Source organism: Osmerus mordax, chromosome 4 (genome assembly GCF_038355195.1).
Source record: "Osmerus mordax isolate fOsmMor3 chromosome 4, fOsmMor3.pri, whole genome shotgun sequence".
Taxonomy (NCBI): Eukaryota; Metazoa; Chordata; class Actinopteri; order Osmeriformes; family Osmeridae; genus Osmerus; species Osmerus mordax.
The window spans coordinates 4,649,323-4,670,339 of NC_090053.1; the positions used below are offsets into that span (position 1 = coordinate 4,649,323).

The window sequence follows — 21,017 nt, forward strand, 5'->3', positions numbered from 1 at the left end:
CAGTTGTGAGACATGCAGAAAGCATGGCTTACATTTCCTTATCTCTCGTCTAAAATCAACTAATCTACAACGGAATTTATAGCAAGGTTTTCTGGTTTGTTGAGAAGTTATAGGCAGGCCCAAAGAGACTTGAAGGTGAACAATGAAAACACACCAGCAACACAACAGAAATGCGATTGTAGTTGTTTATTGCAATGTGTCCTTTACAGCATGCTTTGTTATCAATGAAACAAACACACACACACACACACACATCCAGTCATGTAGTATGTAGTCATCAAAGGTTGTATTCTCTTGAATCTAGCATGGATTCTGTTTGGTCATCTGACTCCTGTGAAAACAGTTGGCTGTTTATGTCTAGTGAAAATGTCTAGTGAACAATGGTGGTCAGCATTTGTAGATTAGTGTGTTTGCAGGAGTGGACACTTTGCCGGATCCTACCTACATGTAGGTGGGGCGAATATCTTTTATTTTTTACACATTTTTGTTTGTTATATTGAAATATTTACTGACATGCTTCAACCTCTCCTGTTCGCCTGCATGTGCTGAAGTTCATGTGTGGTCGATCCATGTGCGCTTACTTGCCTGAGAGAGGTGGCTGTAGGCCTGGCTGGTGGGACCTCCGTAGCGGCGCAGGCCTCTCCAGGACAGGAACAGTGTGTACACTGATGCCACCAGGCACTGCACTGTGAAGGCTATAGAACTGCCCTTTGCCACATTCGAACCAGTGCGCTGACAGAGGACAGGCATGGTCATGACATCACTCACTCAGTAAACAAACTACTCTGTGATGAGTGACTAAATGGATGTAGAACGTATCCTGGTCATGATGTGACCATGCAGAACAGTAGGTGGTCTGTGGCTGGATCGAGATTGTGACCCATGAGTAGTTAGTTACCTGCTGGTCTGTCAGAGCTCTGGGCTTTTTCGCGATAAGGCTGAAGGCCAGTAGGGTACAGGTCCCCATCAGAAGACTCAAGATGTTCAGGCCAATCATTGTAATTACCTGTTTAAACAATGTGAACTTAAAGTACACAACACACAATACACATCGCAGAAAGGGCACTCTAAGGACGACACTAATGAACTCTTTCAACTAGAAACTGAAAGTTGGCCACTCACCTTGAGTTTATTTGGTTTTCTCTGCACTTCTATTGTCAGCCCCCCAGTGGCCACATACTGTAAAGACACATTGCAACACAAGTGCCACACGTTTATGGTTTGACCCCCAAAAATATGGATATGGTTAGCTTTGTTTTTACCTTGACATTTTTGCATTTTACTTATTTAGCATACTGTTTTTATTCAGAGCAACTTACAATATGTATGTTTGTCTAGAGCACTACAGTAAGTGTGCCGAGAGTACACCAGTCATTGTCACAGAACTAACCCTAACCAGACCATATAGATTATACACTTACAAACAGACCCGACCAGATCGGTGTCATCATGGTAACAGAGCAGCTGAACCTAACACAGGCATAGGTTACCGTGGTGAGGATGGTAGCCATAGCACCAAAGACCTGCATCACCTGATAGATGAAGAGTGTGACAAGGAGGGGGATAGTCAGAGTATGTACAGCATGTTGGGATGTACAGTAGCACTGATCCTCTCATTCATGACTACATCACAACTCTCAGCTCTTGATCTAACCCCAATTATCAGTAGGCGGGTGTTAACAACCGTCCCAAACCAGCGGCCAATCCGGACATCCCTCAATGGCTCCTGGTTGGTGGTCACAGTAACAGGGTGGCCCATGCGGGCTGGGGGGTTTTCCTTAAAGAACACATGGTACAGCCCTTCCTGGAACATGTTCTGAGTCATCTGAGAGGAGAGCAGAAAGAATACTAAATTGTGAGCTACACCAGACTAACAAGGACATTTAATAATTTAATAACAGTTAACTTTAGGCTAAATTAAACATGAATATACAGTATCAACAGGAACTCCTTTACTCTATTCGCTCTCTCTCTCACACACACACACACACATTTTTATCCAAACTCGCCCCCTTACTTTATCAATCACTCATAACGTCTCAATCTCAGTTTCACTTTAAATACCTTGTCCAGTGTGTTACACCATGTCCTCAGTATCCACAATCACCCTCCTAACCCTTTCAGACAAGGGGAATAGGACATAAACACATGAAGACTGGCTGTCACTTCTTCACTGCGTCTCCCTCTTCCGTCCCTGCAGGCCAAGATCCTTAGGGTCAAAGTTCGTCTCAGGCGTTGTTTTCAGACTGCTTGACAAGGCCCTCCTCCAAGCTGTTGTGATGTGTGTAGTAGGTAACCTGATTAGTCAGGGAGAAAGGTCTAGACTGTACACTACCTCTCTCAAGCTGGAGTTTATATTATTTGGGGTAATGTAAAAAATGTGAACATTTAATGTCATAAACTATTTATGTTACAAATGGAAAGGGAAGCTCTCTATTTTTAACCTTCTGACCAATTTTGCTAAAGAAAATGTTAAAGTTTGAAAAACCTTTTTGGTTTTAAATACAGTTTTTGTTAACTCAATATCATGTACGTTTTTCTTGTCTTGTTGGGTAAAACATACATATATATAGATCTTGCTTTCAGTCTTTCATGTCCTTAATCCATGTCCAAGATACACTGGATGCTAGTTTCTCTTTATTTAATTTCTTCCTCTATTTCTGACACAATCTCTGTCCATTCTCCCCCTTCTTCCACTCTCACTCTCAGACTCACATCTCCCCCCTCTTTCACTCTCACTCTCTGACTCACATTATCTGTCCCTCTCTTTCAGTCCTGAAGGGATAGTGGTTAATGGTTTACCCAGAGACAGTCCCCTTCTCTGGATGAGTGGAGTGTATACACAACCAAAACGTCACCTTAGTTTACCCTTCCTGAAGAGGTCATTGTTTAAAAGCAAAGATTTTATGTCATAAATTATATTACACATTGAAGGGGAAATTCTCTATACTTGATGTTGACCTGTATTTTTTTATCCTAAATTATATTACACTCTCAGACTCATGCCCTTATCGCTTATTTGAAAAGAATGGTGGTTAATGGTTTACCCCGAAACAGTCCCACCCCCTGAATGAGTGTAGACATAGACCACAACCAAAACGGCATCATAGTTTACCGTAACTCGCAACAGGAGCCAATATAAATGACGACTTTCATTAATCGACTATCATCAGAAACGAAGCGTTATCAAACACTTTGAAATTAAAAGGAATACTTGAAATGTTGCAATTGACAAGTCCTCTGTGTGGTCTGACCCTTCTCGTGTTGCAGGTGAGCAGAGATGTTTCCATAAGAGCAGCGTAGTCAACCATTAACAAAAGGCATTATTGAGCTACAGTAATATACATTTTGAAAGTTGAAAAATACTTAACAGTTGCAATAGTAACTTGTCAGTAAAAAAAGGTAAATGGTCAGACATCTTAATGAGAGTATGTGTGTCCTGGGAGCATGCATGTACTGTACATGTGTCAGGACTGTTCCAGGTGGCCATCCCAGCAGGCCTGGATGGGCATGAGGAGCCACATCCCCTGGGTTGTCATAGGAACCAGTCTGGAGAGGTGGACACCATACCGGATCCTGCCCAGGTGAGCGGAATCTTCTACGCATCCCATGTGGTGATGTCATGTCATGTTTTCATTTAGCAGACTCACAGAAGGGGGGATTTTAACCTGCAACGTCTAGATCAGCTGTCAGATTCTCTCCCACCGAACACTACCGCTATACTCACCCCTGTGATATAGTGTGGTTTACTGGCATGCTCCATCCTCTCCTATTCTACAGTACCGTCAGGGAGAATTCTCCTCAGCTCTGCCTTTGCTGACGATCCGACAACCTCTCCCAGCACAGAGAAGGAAGAAGAGGGCTTGGGTCATGCCGCCAATCAACATAGCAGAGAATGGCCGGGGCCCCTTCCCGAACCAAATGTTCAAGGTGTGTGTCACCAGTAGCATTTGCACTTGAGTGTGTTTCAGCTTTTAAGTGTGTGTGTACAGTACGTGTGTGTGTGTGTGTGTGTGTGTGTGTGTGTGCCTTCAGATACGCTCCAGTTACAATGACGAAGTGAAGATGTATTATAAAATCACTGGCCCGGGGGCAGACCTGCCTCCTGTTGGACGTTTCATAATCGAAAGGAACACTGGTTGGTTGTCTGTGACAGAACCCCTTGACAGAGAGCAACAAGCTCAGTATATCGTAAGTTACACCAGTGGCTGCATCAGTTGTCACTTGAAACAAGCTTTACCAATCTCAAGCTACACACCGATAGTGTCCCTGCTTCCTTTGGAAGAGAGTACTTGTGTTTGTAGTTTAAAGTATGTTTTCCTATGCAGATTGAAGCACAGGCGGAGGCTCAGGGATTTGGTATAGAAGAGAATCCTATGGAGATCGTCATCAACGTCCTGGACCAGAATGATAATAAACCAGAGTTTACCCAGAATCCCTTTCTGGGGCATGTCCCTGAGGACGCTGAGATAGGTATCCTTGAATTAACTCTCATAGCACAGCATGAACACAGTCCCAAGTCATTCTTTACTGCCAGCTAAGGACTGCTTGTCTGGTTTTAGCTTTGAATGTATGGCTTGTAAAGTTGGTCTTAATGTTCTGCAAGTGTTGCACCTTGTGTGTTCAGGGTCTGAGTTTATGAAGGTTAATGCCACGGACAGAGACCAGCCTGGCCAGATAAGCTCTGACCTCCGCTACAGCATCCGCCGCCAGGATCCTCCCACACCCAGTGACCTGTTCTTCATCAACCCCATCACTGGAGGCATCCAGGTGGCTGCCGCTGGATTGGACAGAGAGGTGTGTGTGTGTGGGGTGGGGGGGGGGTGGGGTGGGTGTGAGGGGGTCCTGTATTTGTGAGCATGCATGTGTATGTGACTCCTCCACCCCTACATCCTCAGAGGCAGCAGCAGTTCAAGCTGGTGGTAGAGGCAGCAGATAACGCAGGGGCAGGTCTGACGAGCACCAGCCAGGTTCTGATCACCGTGGAAGACAGCAATGACAACGCACCAAAGTTTACCCAGAACACGGTAAGAATGAGAGAGATCTGCCTCCTCTCACGTCGTCACCTGATACGTTTTACTGATGTTTCGGTTTCTGTGCCGCCGGGGTCAATACATGACTTTGTCTCTATCTCTCTGTTCAAGTACACTGGGTCCATCTCAGAGAACCAGCAGGGGGTGGTGGTGGTCAAGATGGAGGTAAGGGATGAGGACCAGATCCACACCCCTTGCTGGAGGAGTAGATTCAGAATCATACAAGGGGACAGTGACCACCTTTTCAGCATCTCCACAGGGCACAGTGGGGACCAGGGAATCCTCGCCACATCAAAGGTGCTACTCATGATGTACAAGACACATTGCATTACAGGACTACGAAAAAAACTGGATCAAAAGCCATGAGACAGATTCGCTTCAAGTTCAATTGATCCTCTCCTTCACTCCCCCCTGTCCTGCAGGAGCTGGACTATGAGGCTAGTGCTGTGTACACTCTGCTGGTGGTGGTGGAGAACGAGGTGGTGTTCTCCAGGCCTGTGTCCACCTCCACAGCCACCGTCACGGTGAGGGTGGAGGACAGGAACGAGGCCCCGGTCTTCAGGCCTTCAGAGATGGTCGTCTCTGTGTCTGAGGACCTGCCACTGGACAGTGACCTGGTGCTCTACACAGCCTCGGACCCAGACCTGGACATGAAGCAGACCGTCAAGTAGAACCTCTTTAGCAAACTCATAGGGACACAATCTCCGCATTAAAAATCGTTATTTTCCATGGGGAAAGTGTATTGATATGAATCGTCCAATTAAACGTGCAAGCGGGTTGTTTGCTGTATGTGTGTCTAGGTATCAGTTGGAGAGTGACCATGCTGGCTGGTTGAGTCTCAATGAGAGCACAGGACTGCTGGTGGTCAGAAGTTCCCTGGACAGAGAATCTCCCTTTATCATTGACGGCACATACACTGTCCTCATCCTGGCCATTGACAATGGTATAGTAACTGAGGTTTTTCCAAATTAACAATTGAATGTACAGTCATAGATGAATTCCTGATAAACCAGTTTTACCCCAATCTAAGCTGTTAAAAGTATTTCTAGTGTCTCTAATCCACTTATACTTTACTGCCTGTCTCTCTCCCTGTCTTTCTATGTGCCTGCCAGCGGAGACCCCAGCCACAGGGACAGGGACTCTGGTGATTGAAGTGGAGGATGTGAACGACAACATCCCCAGTGTCGACCAGAGACACCTGGTGTTCTGCAGCAGCCAGTCACAGGCCCTGGAGCTCCCCATCAGAGACCCAGATGGGCCAGGCTTCTCCCAGCCCTTCACAGCTCAGCTGCTGGGAGACTCCCTGAAACACTGGGACATCCACATGAATGACTCCAGTAAGACCGGGATGGTTTTGAAAGGGTTAGCTGTACTTTGTCTTTTAAACTGATCCGTGTCTGATGTTTTTTTTTTTACTGCCTGTTGTCCTCTTGTCAATGTCATCGTGTTGTGTTGCAGAGACAGCCATTCTCCTGAGTGCGATGACTGTGCTGAGGTTGGGGGAGCATGAGGTGAACCTACGTGTTAGTGACAGTGCAGGTCTCTACCAGGACATCTCGCTGCAAGCTCAGGTCTGCCATTCTCAACCCACAGACAACACACCAGATTTGTTACTTTTGGACGGGGAATCAAAAATTATACTTGTGGTATCTGTAGGTTTGTGACTGCACAGGAAGTGATCTCATTTGCCTTGAGAAGTCGGTCGCCTTCGGCATGAGTGAGACCATGTGGATCTTGGGAGGTGTCTTGGCTTTGCTTTGTGAGTGATCAAAACAACCTACTTACATAACAAGTATCATCCTTTCTACTTCAGTCGGCTAGTTACAATCGAAAAACGTGATTGTTAATATTGAACTATTTAGCTGGTGTGTGTGTGTCTGTGTGTGACGGTCTGTGTCTCAGTGTTGCTGTTGTTGCTGCTGCTTTTCCTGAGGAAGAGTGGTTCAGGGGAGAAGGCAGTCCTGCTGCAAGAGGAGGACAGCCCTGTCAGGGGCAACATTTACTGCTACGATGAGGAGGGGGGAGGGGAGGAGGACCAGGTGAGTGGGGGGGGGGGGGGGGGGGGTGCTGGGTAAGGGAGCGGGGGTGAGGGCCTGGTCAGACGAAGGGGGGATGAGAGAAGAATCCGCCATGGTCAAGTGTTGCAGCTGCCTTTCTGATTGTTTTCCCCCTCAAGGAATATGACCACAGACTGCTCCGTGGTGGTTTTGCTAACCGGCCCTTGTTGATCACTGTGGTCCCGCCCCTATCTTGTGCTCCCACCTACCGACCCAGACCTACCGACCAGCATGACATCGGAGAGTTCATTGATGACGTAAACATCTAATTTGTTATTTTCTGAAGCCGATTCCATTATGAATAGTATTGCACCACCCTTTACTGTTCTCCCAAGACCTTGTAACAGAACCTCTTCTGTTATCCCTCCTTAGAACCTACGTGCCGCAGACGGAGACCCCACGGCCCTGCCCTACGACTGTATCCTGGTGTTTAACTACGAGGGAGGGGGCGCGGCCTCGGAGGGGGGCTCCCTCAGCTCTCTCACCTCCTGCAGCTCAGAGGAGGAGCAGGACTACCAGAGGCTGGCCCACTGGGGGCCACGCTTCAGCAGGCTGGACCTCATGTATAACGGGGAGGGCCTGGAGGACCAGGACTGTGCTTCACTGGGACCTGAAGATGTCTGTGCGTGTAACAGTGAAGACACACAGCCATCTTACGATGGAATCTGTATTGTATAGAAGCTGTGGTTTCAGTCCCGGGTCGATTTGTGGTCAGTTCACTTTCTGTAGGACTCAGCTTTAATGTTCAGTGCATCAGCAATGCTGATGCACTGTTAGGTAGGACAGGCTCCACTGACTCTATACAATATAACAATGAGGTAAACATCCAAACATTGCATAATGCAAGGACTTTCGTATGCCCCCCAACAGCCCATCTATGAAAAATGATAGTGTACATGCATACCAGTAGCAGATACATAACCAATGTCAATATACAAATAAAAATAATCTTTATTATTTAGTCTTTAATCACTGGATTTTATAAAATAGCCAAAGGAGGGAATATATATTGTATGAGTGATAAAATCACATTCTATTGAATCACAACTGAGTATTCACCTACACAACAAACCACTAACAATAGCCAGATGTGTCAATTACAAGGAAAAGACAACAATGGACGGCTTCATCCGCATTGAACTCTAAAGTGAATTAATTGAAAAGTATATTTATGATGCAGAATAGTACATTATAAAAACTATAACTGCCACACTTTCTGTAGATTGTCTAAAGCCATTTCTTGAAAAAGATATGTTCTGAAACATAAAAATAAATTTGTATTATTTCCTACATACAAGATGACCTATGAGAATAAAGTGAGGTTGTGCAACATGTCCATTAAAATTGACCTTTAAAATCATGAAGTGTCCGGCAAAGTAACATGAACTGCAGAATCCTGATCTGTGTAAAATGAAAAAGGATCGCAATGGGCAAGAAGAAATATCCAGAATTATTTGAATGGACATTTTTGGGACTATCCCCATAATGAGGTAGTCTCTTTAAATAAGTGTCCAGTGTATGCAATCCATCTTGAAGATGTGACACCACTAGTCTGCTTGACTCGAGAGAAAGTATGTCTGTCAGTAAGACAGTGAGAGTTTGCCTGTTAACTATGGGGAGTCTTGATCAGGTCAGAGTTCAGGTACACCACAGTGGCTGTTAGCTACGGTGAGTCTTGATCAGGTCAGAGTTCAGGTACACCACAGTGGCTGTGATGTCATCCCTGTACATGCGTGCCAGGTCCTCTGGTAGAGCCAGCATGGCGGCCAGCCTCTCCTGGCTCAGCTCTCCGTACTCCCCCGTACCCAAGGCATGCCTGATGAGGTGTGTGGCAGCGTTGGGATCTGGAGAGGGGTTGGCACGAGCGAGCCGTCTCTGCAGGAGCTCATGCATCCGGCCCAGGTTCAGCTGCCTCTCACTGGCAGACACTGGAGCCTGGAAAGGAGACAGCAAACCGTATGTGAACACATGCATTTCTGTATATACTCAATACACACAGTTCCCTCATTTAAGACCTTGACTTGGCAGCTCCAGGCCCTTTCAAAACACTCACCTGTAGGTGAATCCCACTCAGGTGTTCCCCGACCAGGCGGACCGCCTCCTCGTTTCCCATTTCATCCCACAGCCCGTCAGAGCCCAGGATCAAAAAGCGGTCCTGAGGCCGCAGCTTGTGATAGACCAGTTCAGGAGCAACATCCAAGTACGGAGGGGTAAGATAGTTGGGTGGGGTGTACTGGTACAGGTTGAGAGAGTCCAGGTCCACTCCGGACTCCAGGCTGTCTAGAACGCTCTGCTGCAGCTCACGGCTCCACTTAAACCTGACATCACCAAAAGCACGGAGGGGCATCAGGACCTGAAGAGCAGAAATAACATTCAAGTATAAAGAATGGCAGCAACAGACATGTACATGGTACATGGTCGAAAAGTTTGATTAATAGCCCGATTCCCTAACCGCTCAGCAATCTGACCCCCAAGACGATGTTACAACGCATGTCACTACGGTGTTACTACGCATTGGTGTCTTACTCCCAGCAGTCTGTCGTCCATGACAACCGTGTCCCTCTCTGAGGGGGGGTGCTGGGCCCGGATCCGCTTCATCTCAGACTGGTTCTGGGAGTTGTGGTCCAAAGATAGGGGCAGTGCGCTCCAGGACCCGTCCGTCTCCTGCACCCCCAGCACTGCCCGGGAATCCCCGGCATTGGCCACATGGATGCCCTCAGGCCCCACGTGAGCAACGCACGCAGTGCAGCCAGCAAACGCTACCTGGAGGAAGAGATGGATCGGACCAGAATGGTTTCAGAATGTGACGGAAAAAAAACCCTCGACATCTCAGCATGGTTTAGATGTGTAGCCTGTACTGTACTTGTATGGCTGTGCTTCTCATGAGGTCACTGGATAAAGGGACCTGGGCCTCCAGAGATATATCTGTGTCCAGGCGCTTGAAGGCATAGGCCAGGGCATCAGGGGGGCTGGACGAGGTGGGGGGATAAGGACAGACATTACATGGAAGAAAAACAACTGAAATGAAAATTCCCCTCCAAACCCCCCAAAAAAGAGACGCTATAATGGAACTACACAACACCATACTTTTTTTGGAGAGAAAGATAAGATAAGAAACACACCTCATGCCATCGCCGTGTTCCTCGCTGTCCAGCAGCTCCTGCCAGAAGACCCTGAGGTGGTCGACGTAGAGCGAGGCAGACTCGCGGTAGTTGTAGTCGCTGTGGTGTTTGTACCACTGCAGGATGGGAGGCAGGGGCCGGCCCTGCTCGACACACCTCTCCAGTTCCTCGAGGCTACGTTGAGACATCATGGCTACAGCGACGTAGTACAGCAACCGCTCGCTGACCGCCTGGGCACAGGCCCAGCCCCCGTGGCCGTCAAACACTCCAAACAGCATTCCTTTAGTCTGGGGGGGGGGGCACAGATTCAACAATGTACTGAGTTCACAGGGAGGGGGATGTGGGACATCAAAAGGGGTGTGTATGGGACAGAGAGAGGCAGGATGAGCTGTGATGAGACTCCTACCTGTAGGCAGGTGGCAGTGCTGCGGCGGTCCTCGTTGGGAGTGTTGGCTGGCAGCTGGTTGCTGTCAAACTTCCTCACAGCGCTAAGACCCCTCCCATCAAACTCAGGGACACTCACAGACTGGAACACAGTCAAATGCGACTCCATAAACAGTGACTGAAACTTGAACTCAAATACTGCCACCAGTTCTGAACAGTTTTTTTTTTGTCTTGGTGAAGGGTAAATGACATCACAGATGAAAATGTGCTGAGGTTCATGTAGCAGAATATAGAATGATTATTTTCCATAAAAAATATGATACCTGCTCATTGGTTCTTAAAATGCTGTTAATCTGGACCCGGTTGTGCTGGAAATCCATATCCTGCCGTGTTGAGAGGAGCCTTTGAGTTTGAAAGTCAAAGCCAGCCAGGGACCTGGGACTAGAACCGTGGCTGCCAAAGCGTCCTACATGAGAGCATGCCCTGGAGGAAAGGCAGACAGTCTGGGCTAAAGGCCACCAAGATGCGGTTGGCAAGCAGTGGCCATAATGGTGACACTACAGGGAGAGGAAAAATATTTTTTTCAGTTACGGAAAATATTCATCGTAATATTTTAAATGTTAATCTCTTAGAAAATACCCACCAGCGGAGAGTGTGTCCGTGTGCATCTTGTGGTTCTGTGTAGGATGCGGGCACACGCATGACCAGACATATCTCAGATGAGTGCAGGAACAGTGGCTACTTCTGTTTATTCAGACTGGAAGTTCCTGGATTAAAGACATCCATCAAAGATCAGTTTAAACTATTATAATTCAAGCCCTGCACAGTTCGATTTAGCATAAACTAACAGTGGCTCGCCCGCATGTCCGTTCTGTAGGCTTTATTTTTTTTAGCTAGTTTTAAAGAGTTATATAATAAAAACAGTAGGAAAAGAATGTAGCTCTAACCTTAGTAATACGTAATACGTTCAGCTAGCACTACTAGAGATGGTTGTTCCTCTAGCCTTACTAGTTTGCACGACTGAAGATAGGTACAGTACTTGATGATCCTAACGTTGTTAGCTAAACCAGTTCTAGACATTCTCTGGCTAAACTAAATTACGTTAGCATAGCTAGTTATAGTGTCAGTACAATCCACGGAAATTGCTAGCAAGCAGTCTACCTACCCATCTGATGTTCAGTAGCAGCTAGCACACAGTTCAGATAGTCCAGCTAGAATCTACCGACGTTTGACAAATTTACCGGCTAGGACTGAGAAGGACAACCAGACGTCACTTCCAGCTGTCGGAGCACTTCACTTACCATGGCCACAGAATGTCCTAAAACCTTTGAGTGGAGCGACACTCACAGGTCACGAGGGGCTTTGCAATTCACTTTGGAAAATAGCGCGAGCGAAATATTTCCATAACCCTGTCCCGATGACAATGCACCTGCCGTAGACAACATCACCTCAGCGGCATACTGAAGTCAGAAATTATCCCAAAAATATTAATGAAATTATATATATGTTTGAATCCAATGATTTGACTTTCATTACACATTTATGATTTGATTAGCTAGCTATGAGTTTGTAATCTTGGAGAATTTATTGACAAGATGAATGTGAGGTCCGAGGGAGGACAACTTAAGCTAGCTGCTCCCTACTTTAGCCAGCTTGATAGCTTGCTGGTAGACAACTCAACCTCAACACCCGAATCTTGCTAACTATATGTCCACGTTTACTTCCATGAAAAATTACAGGTTGAGGCTTTAAGAGGGATGGATGTCACCAGCGATGTCACCAGCAAAAGTAATCACCATGGTGAGTGTAGGATAGCTAGTTAGCAGGTATGACTTAAGGTTACAGTTGTGTGACCTTTCAGTATAACTTTTGGATTGGCCTTCTTTTTGGGGATTGTGTTTTCTCTTTAAAATATGTCATCTCTTACAGCCACCAAAACAGATCTGACTCTGTTGCTGGAATGTCTGAAGTATCAGATGGATTGCCCAGATTCACAGAAACAAGCTCTGCTCACTATCTACTCAATCTGTCAACAGAGAGGTTTGACACACTCGAACAGTAGCACACACTCAATATTTTTTAGCTTGCTAGTAGCTGCTTATGTTATTTTGTTTTCTGTGTCCATCCCTTTCTTCCTCTCTCTCTCTCTCTCTCTCTCTCTCTCTCTCTCTCTCTCTCTCTCTCTCTCTCTCTCTCTCTCTATCCATCAATCCATCTCAAGAGGAGAATGTGGACCTGTTCAGAAACATGGGAGGAGTGGTGTTTGTGTACAACCTCTCCAAGTCCAGCACTCACTGTGAGGTCAAGGAGACAGCACTCTTTACTCTGGGGATGCTAGCAGAGAATAATGGTGTGTTTGTTTCATTTGTTAGTTTTGTTGAGCTATTGCTATTGTTGGGACTTTCAATGGACACCTACTCATAACTCCTCTTGTGTTGGCAGTGTACTGTAAACAAGCTCTGTGCAGAAAAGAGACTTTCTCAGACCTGGCTGACTGCCTGACACAGGACTGTCTCCTCACGCTGAAGAGAGTGGCTGTTTATCTACTCTCTGTACTGGTTGCCAACAACAGTAAGATCAACTTGTCATCATATTCCATTTCGTAGTGTGTGAGATGCAAGTCTATATATTGCTGATGGCATCTGTGAATCTTACTGGCTCCTGTTATGTTCTTCTGGGCTCTAGGGTCAGGACAGACTTTCGCTCAGTCCAGCGGCTGTCTGGACATTCTGCTGGACCTTTTCAGGTAAACGCCAGAACACCTCCCTCCCAAGATATCTGTCGTCTTAGAGTGTGCTCTTCACCACTGTGTCCTTCGAGATCTTTCTGAGTAGTTCTCCGTGTTTGTGAATGGTTCCTCTGCTCTACGCAGGACCCGTTTCCCTCTCTCCAGCAAGGCTTCAGCGAAGCCTGCCAACATCTCTCAGCTCCACCAGCTGTGGAAGTCTGTGTCCAGCGCCCTCTGTGGCTGTGTCAACAACCCCCAGAACGGTATGAAGTCTTGTCTGTCTGGTTCTATGTGTTACTAGTACCGTGGATATATGACCCGTTCCCTAGTGTGTATACAAAAGACAGTCTCATTCGACTGGAGTATTATGTTGTGGAGGATGAAACAAATTAGGAAAGAGGACTGACTTCATCTTTTCAACCCCTTCCCCTCTCAGAGGAGAGTCAGATGATCTGTGTATCAGCATTTCCTCAGATCAGAGTCTGGCTGCAGCAGATGGCTCTCCCCCGCACTGAGTTGGTACAGCCCATCTGCTTTTTCATAACCATGACTGTCTCTAACAACAGTGAGTATGAGAGGGGGGGGGGGATAGGGAACTACTGAATGTAAACAGTACAGTATTGAATGACGGCTCTCATTACAACAACTTACTTCCCCTCCACTCTCACTGTCTCTTTTTCTCTTTACTATTTCAGATTTGGCTCAGGAGAGTTTTTCATCAATGGGCGGTCTGGAAACTCTGACTCTCACACTGATTCGAGTATCCTCTAATGCAACCCAAAGCCCACTTGCCTGTGAGCTGTCCTGTATAATGGCCAAGACCCTGTCAGCCTGTATAAGTGACAACCGTGAGTCCTACACCGACACACAACACACACCAACACATGCCATACATGGCATGTGACACCTCACTTGACACATTCCCTCATATCTTCTCCTTTGTCTCTCTTGGGTCCTCTTTCTCCCTCTCCAAACCGCTCTCTCTTGTTCCGTTTGTGTAGCCGCCCTGGCTTCCGGCTTAGCTCGGCACCGTGTGGTGGAACAGCTCCTCCCCCTGTTGACCAGCCCCAACGTGGACCCCAGAGAGCAGCTGTCTGTCATCCTCGCCCTGGGACACTGCACTGAAGCCTGTGGTACGACCAAGCGCGTTTGTGTGCAATTTGCCTATCTTCTCACTTCCTAGCACGGCTCCTATGGCTATGGAAAACCTGGTCAGGTCAGGCCTTTCCGTGTAGGAATCACAACCACTTTTTTTTTGTGCATTTATACTCATGCTGGTGCAATCACACCTGCTTGGAGTTGTACTTATTTAACTTATTTAATGCTCGCTTTTAGAATGCACATCCAGAAATGTGGGGTTTTTCGGTCGTGGAAACTAGGTTTCAAGCCTTGATCGATCTCATGTTCAAAAGGACCCCCTGTCTCAGTAAGTCTTCCCCCTCTGCAGAGGAGCACCAGTCTCAGCTGGTGCAGTGTGGGGGGCTGTCTGTCATCATCTCCGTGCTCACCGACGCTCACAACGAGGAAGTGAGGAAAGCTGCCACCTTCCTGCTGCACACCTGCAAACAAGCCAGTGAGAAGACACACACACACACACTGAGGCAAAAACAGACAGAATAGACCTGTACTTAAAGTCCATTCCACCATACTTGAATCTTTTATCGGTTGAACGGCAGGATTGCGTAACTGTTGCCATACTAGGGAATTCTGTCCCTCTGTCCTGTAGCAGTTTCCGTCAGAGGCCCTGCCCTGGGGCAAGCTCATGGCCAGGCTAGGCAGGGCCAGGCTGGGCAAGTGAACACCCCTGAGGACCTGGAGGCCTGCTGGAGGTCAGCCACAGAGATGCTGCACAAAATCAAGCAGTTCGAGAGAGAGCAGGCCAAGGTGACTTCATCAGCATCAATTAGACAGATCCCTTTTATAAAGACCTACCTCGCACACTGAGTGTATCCTGTTTGTGTTTCTCGGTTGCGTCAGAGGAGGTATGAGGAAGAGAGGGAGACCCCGGACCAGCAGACCCTCGAAAAATGGTTGGCGGAGGCTATACCTTCACCCCTCTCCCCTCCCTTAATGTCCCACCCTGCCCCCGTGCCTCAGTGGGTGGGGGGAGCCCAAGGGGGGGAGCCAGGAAGGGGAAAGAGGAACCACGGAGAGAGGGAACGGGGGAGGCCTGGCGAGCGGACTCCCGTCCCGACCGCTGGCGAGCGGAGTGACAGGGAAGGAGGAGGGAGAGAGAGAGGAGGGAGAGAGAGAGGAGGGAGGAGGTTTGAGGAGAGGAGGGAGGACATGACTCCCTGTAGGCCCATGACGGAGAGGAGAGGAAGGCCGGATCTAAAAGAAGACCAGCGAGAGGGGAGACAACAGCGTGGAGACACAGAACCCAACTCTGGGGTGAGTGAGCCACGTCTTCATTGGCCCACCCCACTTCCTGGTAAAGCCATGCATTGCGCAACCTTGTTCTAATAAGACACGAATATAATTGTCCTTTTGCGTGTCCTGTTTTGTTATGACAGAAGCGGGTCAGGAGGCAGATTTTCCAGGCCGGGGTGGAACCACATGAAGCCCTCAGCAAGGAGCGAGGGAGGCCACCTACACACTCACACTCGAGCCAAAGGAGAGAAAACGACTCTGGGCTCTCCGTCACATCCGCTCAGACAGAGGCCGGGGCACGGGCGGAGAGGCCCACGGAGCGAGACACACAGAGCAGCACGCAGAGCGGGAGGGAGAGGGGCCGAGGCTGTGAGAGGGAGAGGCTGAGCTCGTACCTCAAACCCTCAGCTCCTCACGTGCGCACGCACACCCCGGCGGAGCATTATGGGATGGCTGAGCCGACGCGTACACATGCCACGTCAGCCCCCACTGCCCACGCCGCAGCTGGTAACCTAGGGCAACCTCCTGTGGACAGGGACGAGCGCTGCTCCGTCTGCAGGGGGACGGGAACAGCCGTCACCTCCGCCTCCCCGCCACTGGAGGGAGCCAGAAAAACAGACATCGACAGGTCAGCGCTGCCCCTTCAGCTCCCCACAGAAATACACGGCCTGGAAGTAGACCGGCTGTGTACTCGGGAACCCCCATGGGCTTCCCAAAGAGATATAGCGCCACTTTATAGTCCAGCTCATGTTTGTGTGAGTCTTGTTGCTGCTATGTCACACATCTGTCTCCCCCCCCCCCTCCCCCACACCATCCCCTTCAGCATGGTGTTCAAGCTGCCACTCCCCGCTAAGCCCAGGGCACCTCCTCGCCCCAAGAACTGGATCGACAACGAAGGTAGGAAACATGGGAGTGAACAGGTTTGTTATTCACGGCAGCTTGTTGTGTACAGGAGGGCTCTCTGTACAGTATGTACAGTACAGTACAGTACAGGAGGCTGATAAGATTGGTGGGATTGAATATACCCACCTAGTTAGCAGTTCAGTAAGCATGCCGCTCTCTATCTCTCTCACGCACGCACAATCTCTCTTTCAGATGTTCTGTCCTTGTGTTCAGAGCTGCTGGACAGTGAGATCCATAAGATCCTGGAGACCCCAGAGCCCGCACACAAGCCCTCGACACATCGCTGCTCAGGTAGTAGAAGGCCCGGGAAGCATTTGGTGTTGACACGTCCACCCACACGTTACCAGTGTGTGTGTGTGCTGAGATGTAGTTCTGATGTGTGTGTGTGTGTGTGTGTGTGTCGTGGCTCCTCCAGGCTGCGTGCTGAGATGTAGTTCTGATGTGTGTGTGTGTGTCGTGGCTCCTCCAGGCTGTGTGCTGAGGTTCTCTGAGGTGAGCAGTAGGACGTTCCCTGGCCTCCAGCGCTCCTGTCACCACATCTGTGACCTGCACGCAGCCCTGCTGGAGGCTAGCGACAGGCACCGACAGCACCGCCCCCACGGCCTTCCCAAGGCAGGCAGGCAGGAACACGCACCCACACCCACTGCACCACCAAGACGGAGAGACACACTCCGCTACTGGGAACACTGCACAGGTGGGAATCCTGACTCAGGTGCCGATCTAATATGTCTGTCTCTCTCACCCCCACACAAACACACACACGCACACACAATGCCTTTACATTTAGTCATTCAGCAGACGCTCTTATCCAGAGCGACTTTACATTCCATTGAGAGTGAGTGATGTGTGTGGTGTTCTGGCAGACATCCGCCTGACCCCCATCCGGATAGGTGGCCTGCAGAAGAGCCAGTCCACCCAGGGAGGAGAGCACAGGGCTGGACGCTACAGCCGTAAGAGTCCCCTGCTCAGTCCTGGATGGGCCTGGAGCTCCATGTCACAGTGTAACATGATGTAACAGTGTGGGGTGCCGTCGTGAGACGTTATTCCATGCTGAAAATGTTGAGAATATGACGTGTAAACAGTTATGTTCACTGGGCAGCTTAATGACGGACGACCTCGAAACCATAGAGAACGAGAAATGTCAACTAGACGCTTCTGACCACAGACATTCCCTCCTCACACTCCCCCTCCTTCTCTCTCTCTCTCTCACGCTCCTTTTCTCTCTTATTTTGGATCGCTTTTTTTCTGTCACAGACGTCAGTCTCACTCCGTTGAAGAAGCCTGTTCCCTCTGATGGTAAGTCCAGTTGAACAGATCAGTGTTTGGGGTTTTCGAGTATTAGGGTCTCAGTGGTGCGTATATGGGAGGGAGGCAGGGAGGGAGGGAGCGAGGGAGGGAGGGAGGGGGCTGCCGTGGGACCCTTCCTCTCCTGTGTGTTGTTGGCAGTAGATCTGCCGGAGAGCTGCAGGAATGTTGAACTGGAGCCAGTGTTCTCACAGCGCAGGCCAGAGCTGGTCTCGGCGAGGGCAGCACAGCTGTACAAAGCCGTTTCACACCCAGTCCACTGTGGGCTTATCAGAACTCTGCTGAGGGCAAGCAGCCGTAAACTCTGGGGTGTTTTTGTGCTCTGATGCTGACAGAGTTGTGAGTGAGGCAGTGAAGCGCTAAGCTACTCTACTAGTTCTCTCCCTCAGCCCTGCTATATACATGAGTGTGTCCCCTGAAAGGCCCGGGCTGTAGCTTAGCTCCGGACTGATTATATCAGGCCTTGGGTAGCCTTTGCTATTCTCCGCTAGCTGTAGACTTTGAGAGTTACTGTCCCAAAATGGCTGAGGGTTTCTCATTTTGACCATCCCCATCCCCCCCTTTTTCCCCCCCCTGACATCTACAAACTCCTCCTCTCGTTTTCTGTTCACTCACTCAGCCTTCTCACTCACTCTCTTATTTTCTCCTCCTCAGACACACTCTGCCGTCGAGCCTCTCTCTGTGACGCTCGTGTGTCTTGTCCTGCTCCAGGCCTCTGTGTGTGCCTACTTTCCTTCTCTTGAGATTTACAGTGGCTCTCCCTCCCTCCCTCCCTCTCTCTCTCGGCCTCCTTCGACTCCCTTTCACACCCATTGTCTGAAATACGACACCCTCTTTTCCGTCGGTCTGTCTCTCTTGCTCTTTCCATCCAGACTGTCCGTCGCCCTATGAGGTGCTCCCTACCCCCCCCCCTCTCTCTCTCTCTCTCACTCTTTTTCTCTCTCTTTCTCTCTCTCTCTCTTTCTCTCTTGCTCTTTCTCTCTCTCCCTCTTTCTCTCTCTCTCTCTCTCTCTCTCTCTTTCTCTCTCCCATTCCCTCTCCTCTGTCTCTGTCCAGTACAACCCCACCCCTCTCTCTCTCTTTCTCTCTCTTTCTGTTTCTCTCCCTCCCTCTTTCTGGGCAGTAGCAATAGAGGCAAGAGAAGCGCTCTTATCCTTCCTCTATTGTTCTGTTTGGGGGCAGCTGTATTAGGCGTGACGGGTGACGTCACATCACTCCAGTGAAGAAGAGAACGAGGGGCGACGGGGAGAAAAGGGGGGTTGTCCCTCCTCCCGTCTGATTGTCTCTGTTTAGAGACATACACTGAGGAAACCACTGATCTTTGTTAACAGTCGGCCGTGTAACATCTGTCTTTCTCTCCCTCTTTCTCTCGCGCAGACAAAGTGGCCCACATGCATGCACACACACACACACACTCATGTTCTGTGGTGTCCACACCAGACCAGAAGACACATCATGGTGGAGACAGTGCCATTGATGAACAGCAGACCCATCTGTCTATGCAAGAATGCCCTATGACTGTAAGATGTGTGTGTGTGTCCTTGCGTGCATGTGTGTATGTACAATCCACTCTCTTCAACACAGACATTCTTCTGGAAAAGCAGACGCAGTATTAGTCGTGGCCTCTGAGGCGTCTTGGTTTGGTGGGATGGGCTGATTGGCCCTGTCTTCGTTCTGGTCTGGCGTCCTGTTGAACGCAGAGAATGTTTCCAAATCTGCCACTCTAAACTGAGGTTAATGCATGGAGCAGAGTGCACAATATGTATAGATTACAGAGCTGCCTGTGGTCTAGGATCCAGGCGATGTAACACAGGAGAAGAAACTAGGTCGATAGTGTGTGTGTGTGGGAGTCAGGTGGCTGAGCGGTTAGGAAAGCGGGCTAGTAATCTGAAGGTTGCCAGTTCGATTCCCGGCCAAATGACGTTGTGTCCTTGGGCAAGGCACTTCACCCTACTTGCCTCGGGGAGAATGTCCCTGTACTTACTGTAAGTCGCTCTGGATAAGAGCGTCTGCTAAATGACTAAATGTAATGTAAATGTAATGTGTGTCTGGGAGAGTGTCAGTGTTGTAGACTATAAACACGTCGTTTTCATCATTTGTACATGGGGAGACGCCGTCCACTCCTCTCAGTCTTGTTTAATTCCTTTCTCTCATTCTCTGTCTTTCTTCCTTCAGAAGAGAGAAAGGAAGAACTTCTCCCATGAAGAGTTGTGTTATCTGCTATCAGGAGTCAAGAAGTTTGGTCCTTCCTGGAATTCCATTTTGTGGGCATATCCCTTCCATCCTGGACGCAACAATGTGGACCTGGCCATGAAATACAGACGCCTACAGATAGTATGTATGAATCCTATTTATTTTTTTATGACATTGCTATTATCAAAACAAATTGATGATGCCATTTGCACTTGTTCAACCCTTTTGTCTGTTTTCTCCCAGAGAGGTCAGGTGCAGGATGTGACCTACCCACGAGATCCTGGAGCAACACATTCATAACTGCCCTCCGTCAGAAACCTGCAGTCATGCACAAGGGAGACTTTATCTAGTGTGCAACATTGTACCCATTGTAAATGATCCACAGTATAATACCTTGTATAGTTGTTTGTTTATTGTTTTATTAACAGCAGTAAAGAGCCTGTAACAAACATTTTGTTTATTAGTAAAATGAGTAAGCTTGGGGTTATGTCAGGTCTGGCACAAATATATTGCGTTCTGTGCTTATCCTACCTTATAATACCTAGAGTAGAATAGTTTTTTTTGCAATGTGGGGATTCCTGTCATGACACATTGCACAATGTCTGTTGAGGCTGTTAGTTTAAATAAAACATGTTTGTTAGTAGATATTGTCAGATCATCATTTGGTTTTACACTTCTCACATAATTATATTAGTCCCTGAAACAGATGCTCTACATCAGAGGAAAACTTTCCCCACTTCATTATTCACCATCGTAACACATACACAACAATATATACAGCCCTCTCCACTGCACGTGTAGATACTGTGAGAGTGTATCATTTCACAAAAACAAGAACCATATTCAGATTTGGCGGGTACAGAATATTATGCAAATCATTCTGGATCACAGAGTAGATAGGAAATAACCATGGGTTTGGATG

The 21,017-nt window shown here is 48.3% G+C and overlaps 4 protein-coding genes across 4 annotated transcripts; 2 read left to right on the forward strand and 2 right to left on the reverse strand.

Moving 5' to 3' along the window:
* Positions 1-172: 172 nt before the first annotated feature.
* Positions 173-2,196, reverse strand: si:dkey-30c15.13 (uncharacterized protein LOC558731 homolog). The gene is made up of 7 exons (XM_067235368.1): positions 2,065-2,196; positions 1,655-1,825; positions 1,422-1,532; positions 1,123-1,179; positions 899-1,006; positions 586-732; positions 173-331 (listed from the first exon to the last, which is right to left on the reverse strand). The coding sequence occupies exons 2-7, from the start codon at positions 1,823-1,825 to the stop codon at positions 278-280; spliced, it is 648 nt and encodes a 215-aa protein (XP_067091469.1). The 5' UTR covers positions 2,065-2,196; the 3' UTR covers positions 173-277.
* Positions 2,197-3,422: 1,226 nt separating this feature from the next.
* si:dkey-30c15.12 (uncharacterized protein LOC793186 homolog) lies at positions 3,423-7,768 on the forward strand. Its single transcript, XM_067234175.1, has 15 exons — positions 3,423-3,584; positions 3,781-3,930; positions 4,036-4,191; positions 4,329-4,473; positions 4,628-4,797; positions 4,899-5,027; positions 5,145-5,330; positions 5,456-5,700; positions 5,834-5,976; positions 6,146-6,370; positions 6,492-6,604; positions 6,690-6,792; positions 6,936-7,072; positions 7,210-7,347; positions 7,463-7,768. Exons 1-15 carry the CDS (start codon positions 3,423-3,425, stop codon positions 7,766-7,768), a joined length of 2,508 nt encoding a protein of 835 aa, XP_067090276.1.
* A 255-nt stretch (positions 7,769-8,023) lies between these two features.
* pdp2 (putative pyruvate dehydrogenase phosphatase isoenzyme 2) lies at positions 8,024-11,851 on the reverse strand. The gene is made up of 9 exons (XM_067234733.1): positions 11,762-11,851; positions 11,240-11,363; positions 10,920-11,153; positions 10,619-10,738; positions 10,213-10,499; positions 9,954-10,059; positions 9,617-9,853; positions 9,144-9,443; positions 8,024-9,025 (listed from the first exon to the last, which is right to left on the reverse strand). Exons 2-9 carry the CDS (start codon positions 11,306-11,308, stop codon positions 8,750-8,752), a joined length of 1,629 nt encoding a protein of 542 aa, XP_067090834.1. The 5' UTR covers positions 11,309-11,363; positions 11,762-11,851; the 3' UTR covers positions 8,024-8,749.
* Positions 11,852-12,353: 502 nt separating this feature from the next.
* terb1 (telomere repeat binding bouquet formation protein 1) lies at positions 12,354-20,704 on the forward strand. Its single transcript, XM_067234176.1, has 21 exons — positions 12,354-12,396; positions 12,526-12,636; positions 12,818-12,946; positions 13,039-13,167; positions 13,282-13,342; positions 13,469-13,587; positions 13,761-13,889; positions 14,020-14,172; positions 14,326-14,457; positions 14,772-14,897; positions 15,051-15,208; positions 15,302-15,715; positions 15,838-16,322; positions 16,518-16,591; positions 16,790-16,888; positions 17,067-17,291; positions 17,461-17,547; positions 17,852-17,893; positions 19,280-19,422; positions 20,078-20,236; positions 20,339-20,704. The coding sequence occupies exons 1-21, from the start codon at positions 12,354-12,356 to the stop codon at positions 20,393-20,395; spliced, it is 3,075 nt and encodes a 1,024-aa protein (XP_067090277.1). The 3' UTR covers positions 20,396-20,704.
* The last annotated feature ends 313 nt before the right edge of the window (positions 20,705-21,017 follow it).

Excerpts from the sequence above, each read along its gene's own strand:
- si:dkey-30c15.13 (XM_067235368.1), bottom strand. The coding sequence starts at position 1,825 with ATGACTCAGAACATGTTCCAGGAAGGGCTGTACCATGTGTTCTTTAAG. Across the intron at positions 1,533-1,654 it reads CCCGCCTACTGATAATTGGG|GTGATGCAGGTCTTTGGTGC; the intron begins GTTAGATCAAGA and ends TTCATCTATCAG. Across the intron at positions 733-898 it reads GAGCTCTGACAGACCAGCAG|CGCACTGGTTCGAATGTGGC; the intron begins GTAACTAACTAC and ends GTCCTCTGTCAG.
- si:dkey-30c15.12 (XM_067234175.1), top strand. The coding sequence starts at position 3,423 with ATGAGAGTATGTGTGTCCTGGGAGCATGCATGTACTGTACATGTGTCA. Across the intron at positions 4,474-4,627 it reads CCCTGAGGACGCTGAGATAG|GGTCTGAGTTTATGAAGGTT; the intron begins GTATCCTTGAAT and ends TTGTGTGTTCAG. Across the intron at positions 5,701-5,833 it reads GACATGAAGCAGACCGTCAA|GTATCAGTTGGAGAGTGACC; the intron begins GTAGAACCTCTT and ends ATGTGTGTCTAG.
- pdp2 (XM_067234733.1), bottom strand. The coding sequence starts at position 11,308 with ATGTCTGGTCATGCGTGTGCCCGCATCCTACACAGAACCACAAGATGC. Across the intron at positions 10,060-10,212 it reads GAACACGGCGATGGCATGAG|CCCCCCTGATGCCCTGGCCT; the intron begins GTGTGTTTCTTA and ends CACCTCGTCCAG. Across the intron at positions 9,026-9,143 it reads TGAGTGGGATTCACCTACAG|GCTCCAGTGTCTGCCAGTGA; the intron begins GTGAGTGTTTTG and ends TCTCCTTTCCAG.
- terb1 (XM_067234176.1), top strand. The coding sequence starts at position 12,354 with ATGGATGTCACCAGCGATGTCACCAGCAAAAGTAATCACCATG. Across the intron at positions 13,343-13,468 it reads ATTCTGCTGGACCTTTTCAG|GACCCGTTTCCCTCTCTCCA; the intron begins GTAAACGCCAGA and ends TGCTCTACGCAG. Across the intron at positions 14,173-14,325 it reads AGCCTGTATAAGTGACAACC|CCGCCCTGGCTTCCGGCTTA; the intron begins GTGAGTCCTACA and ends CCGTTTGTGTAG.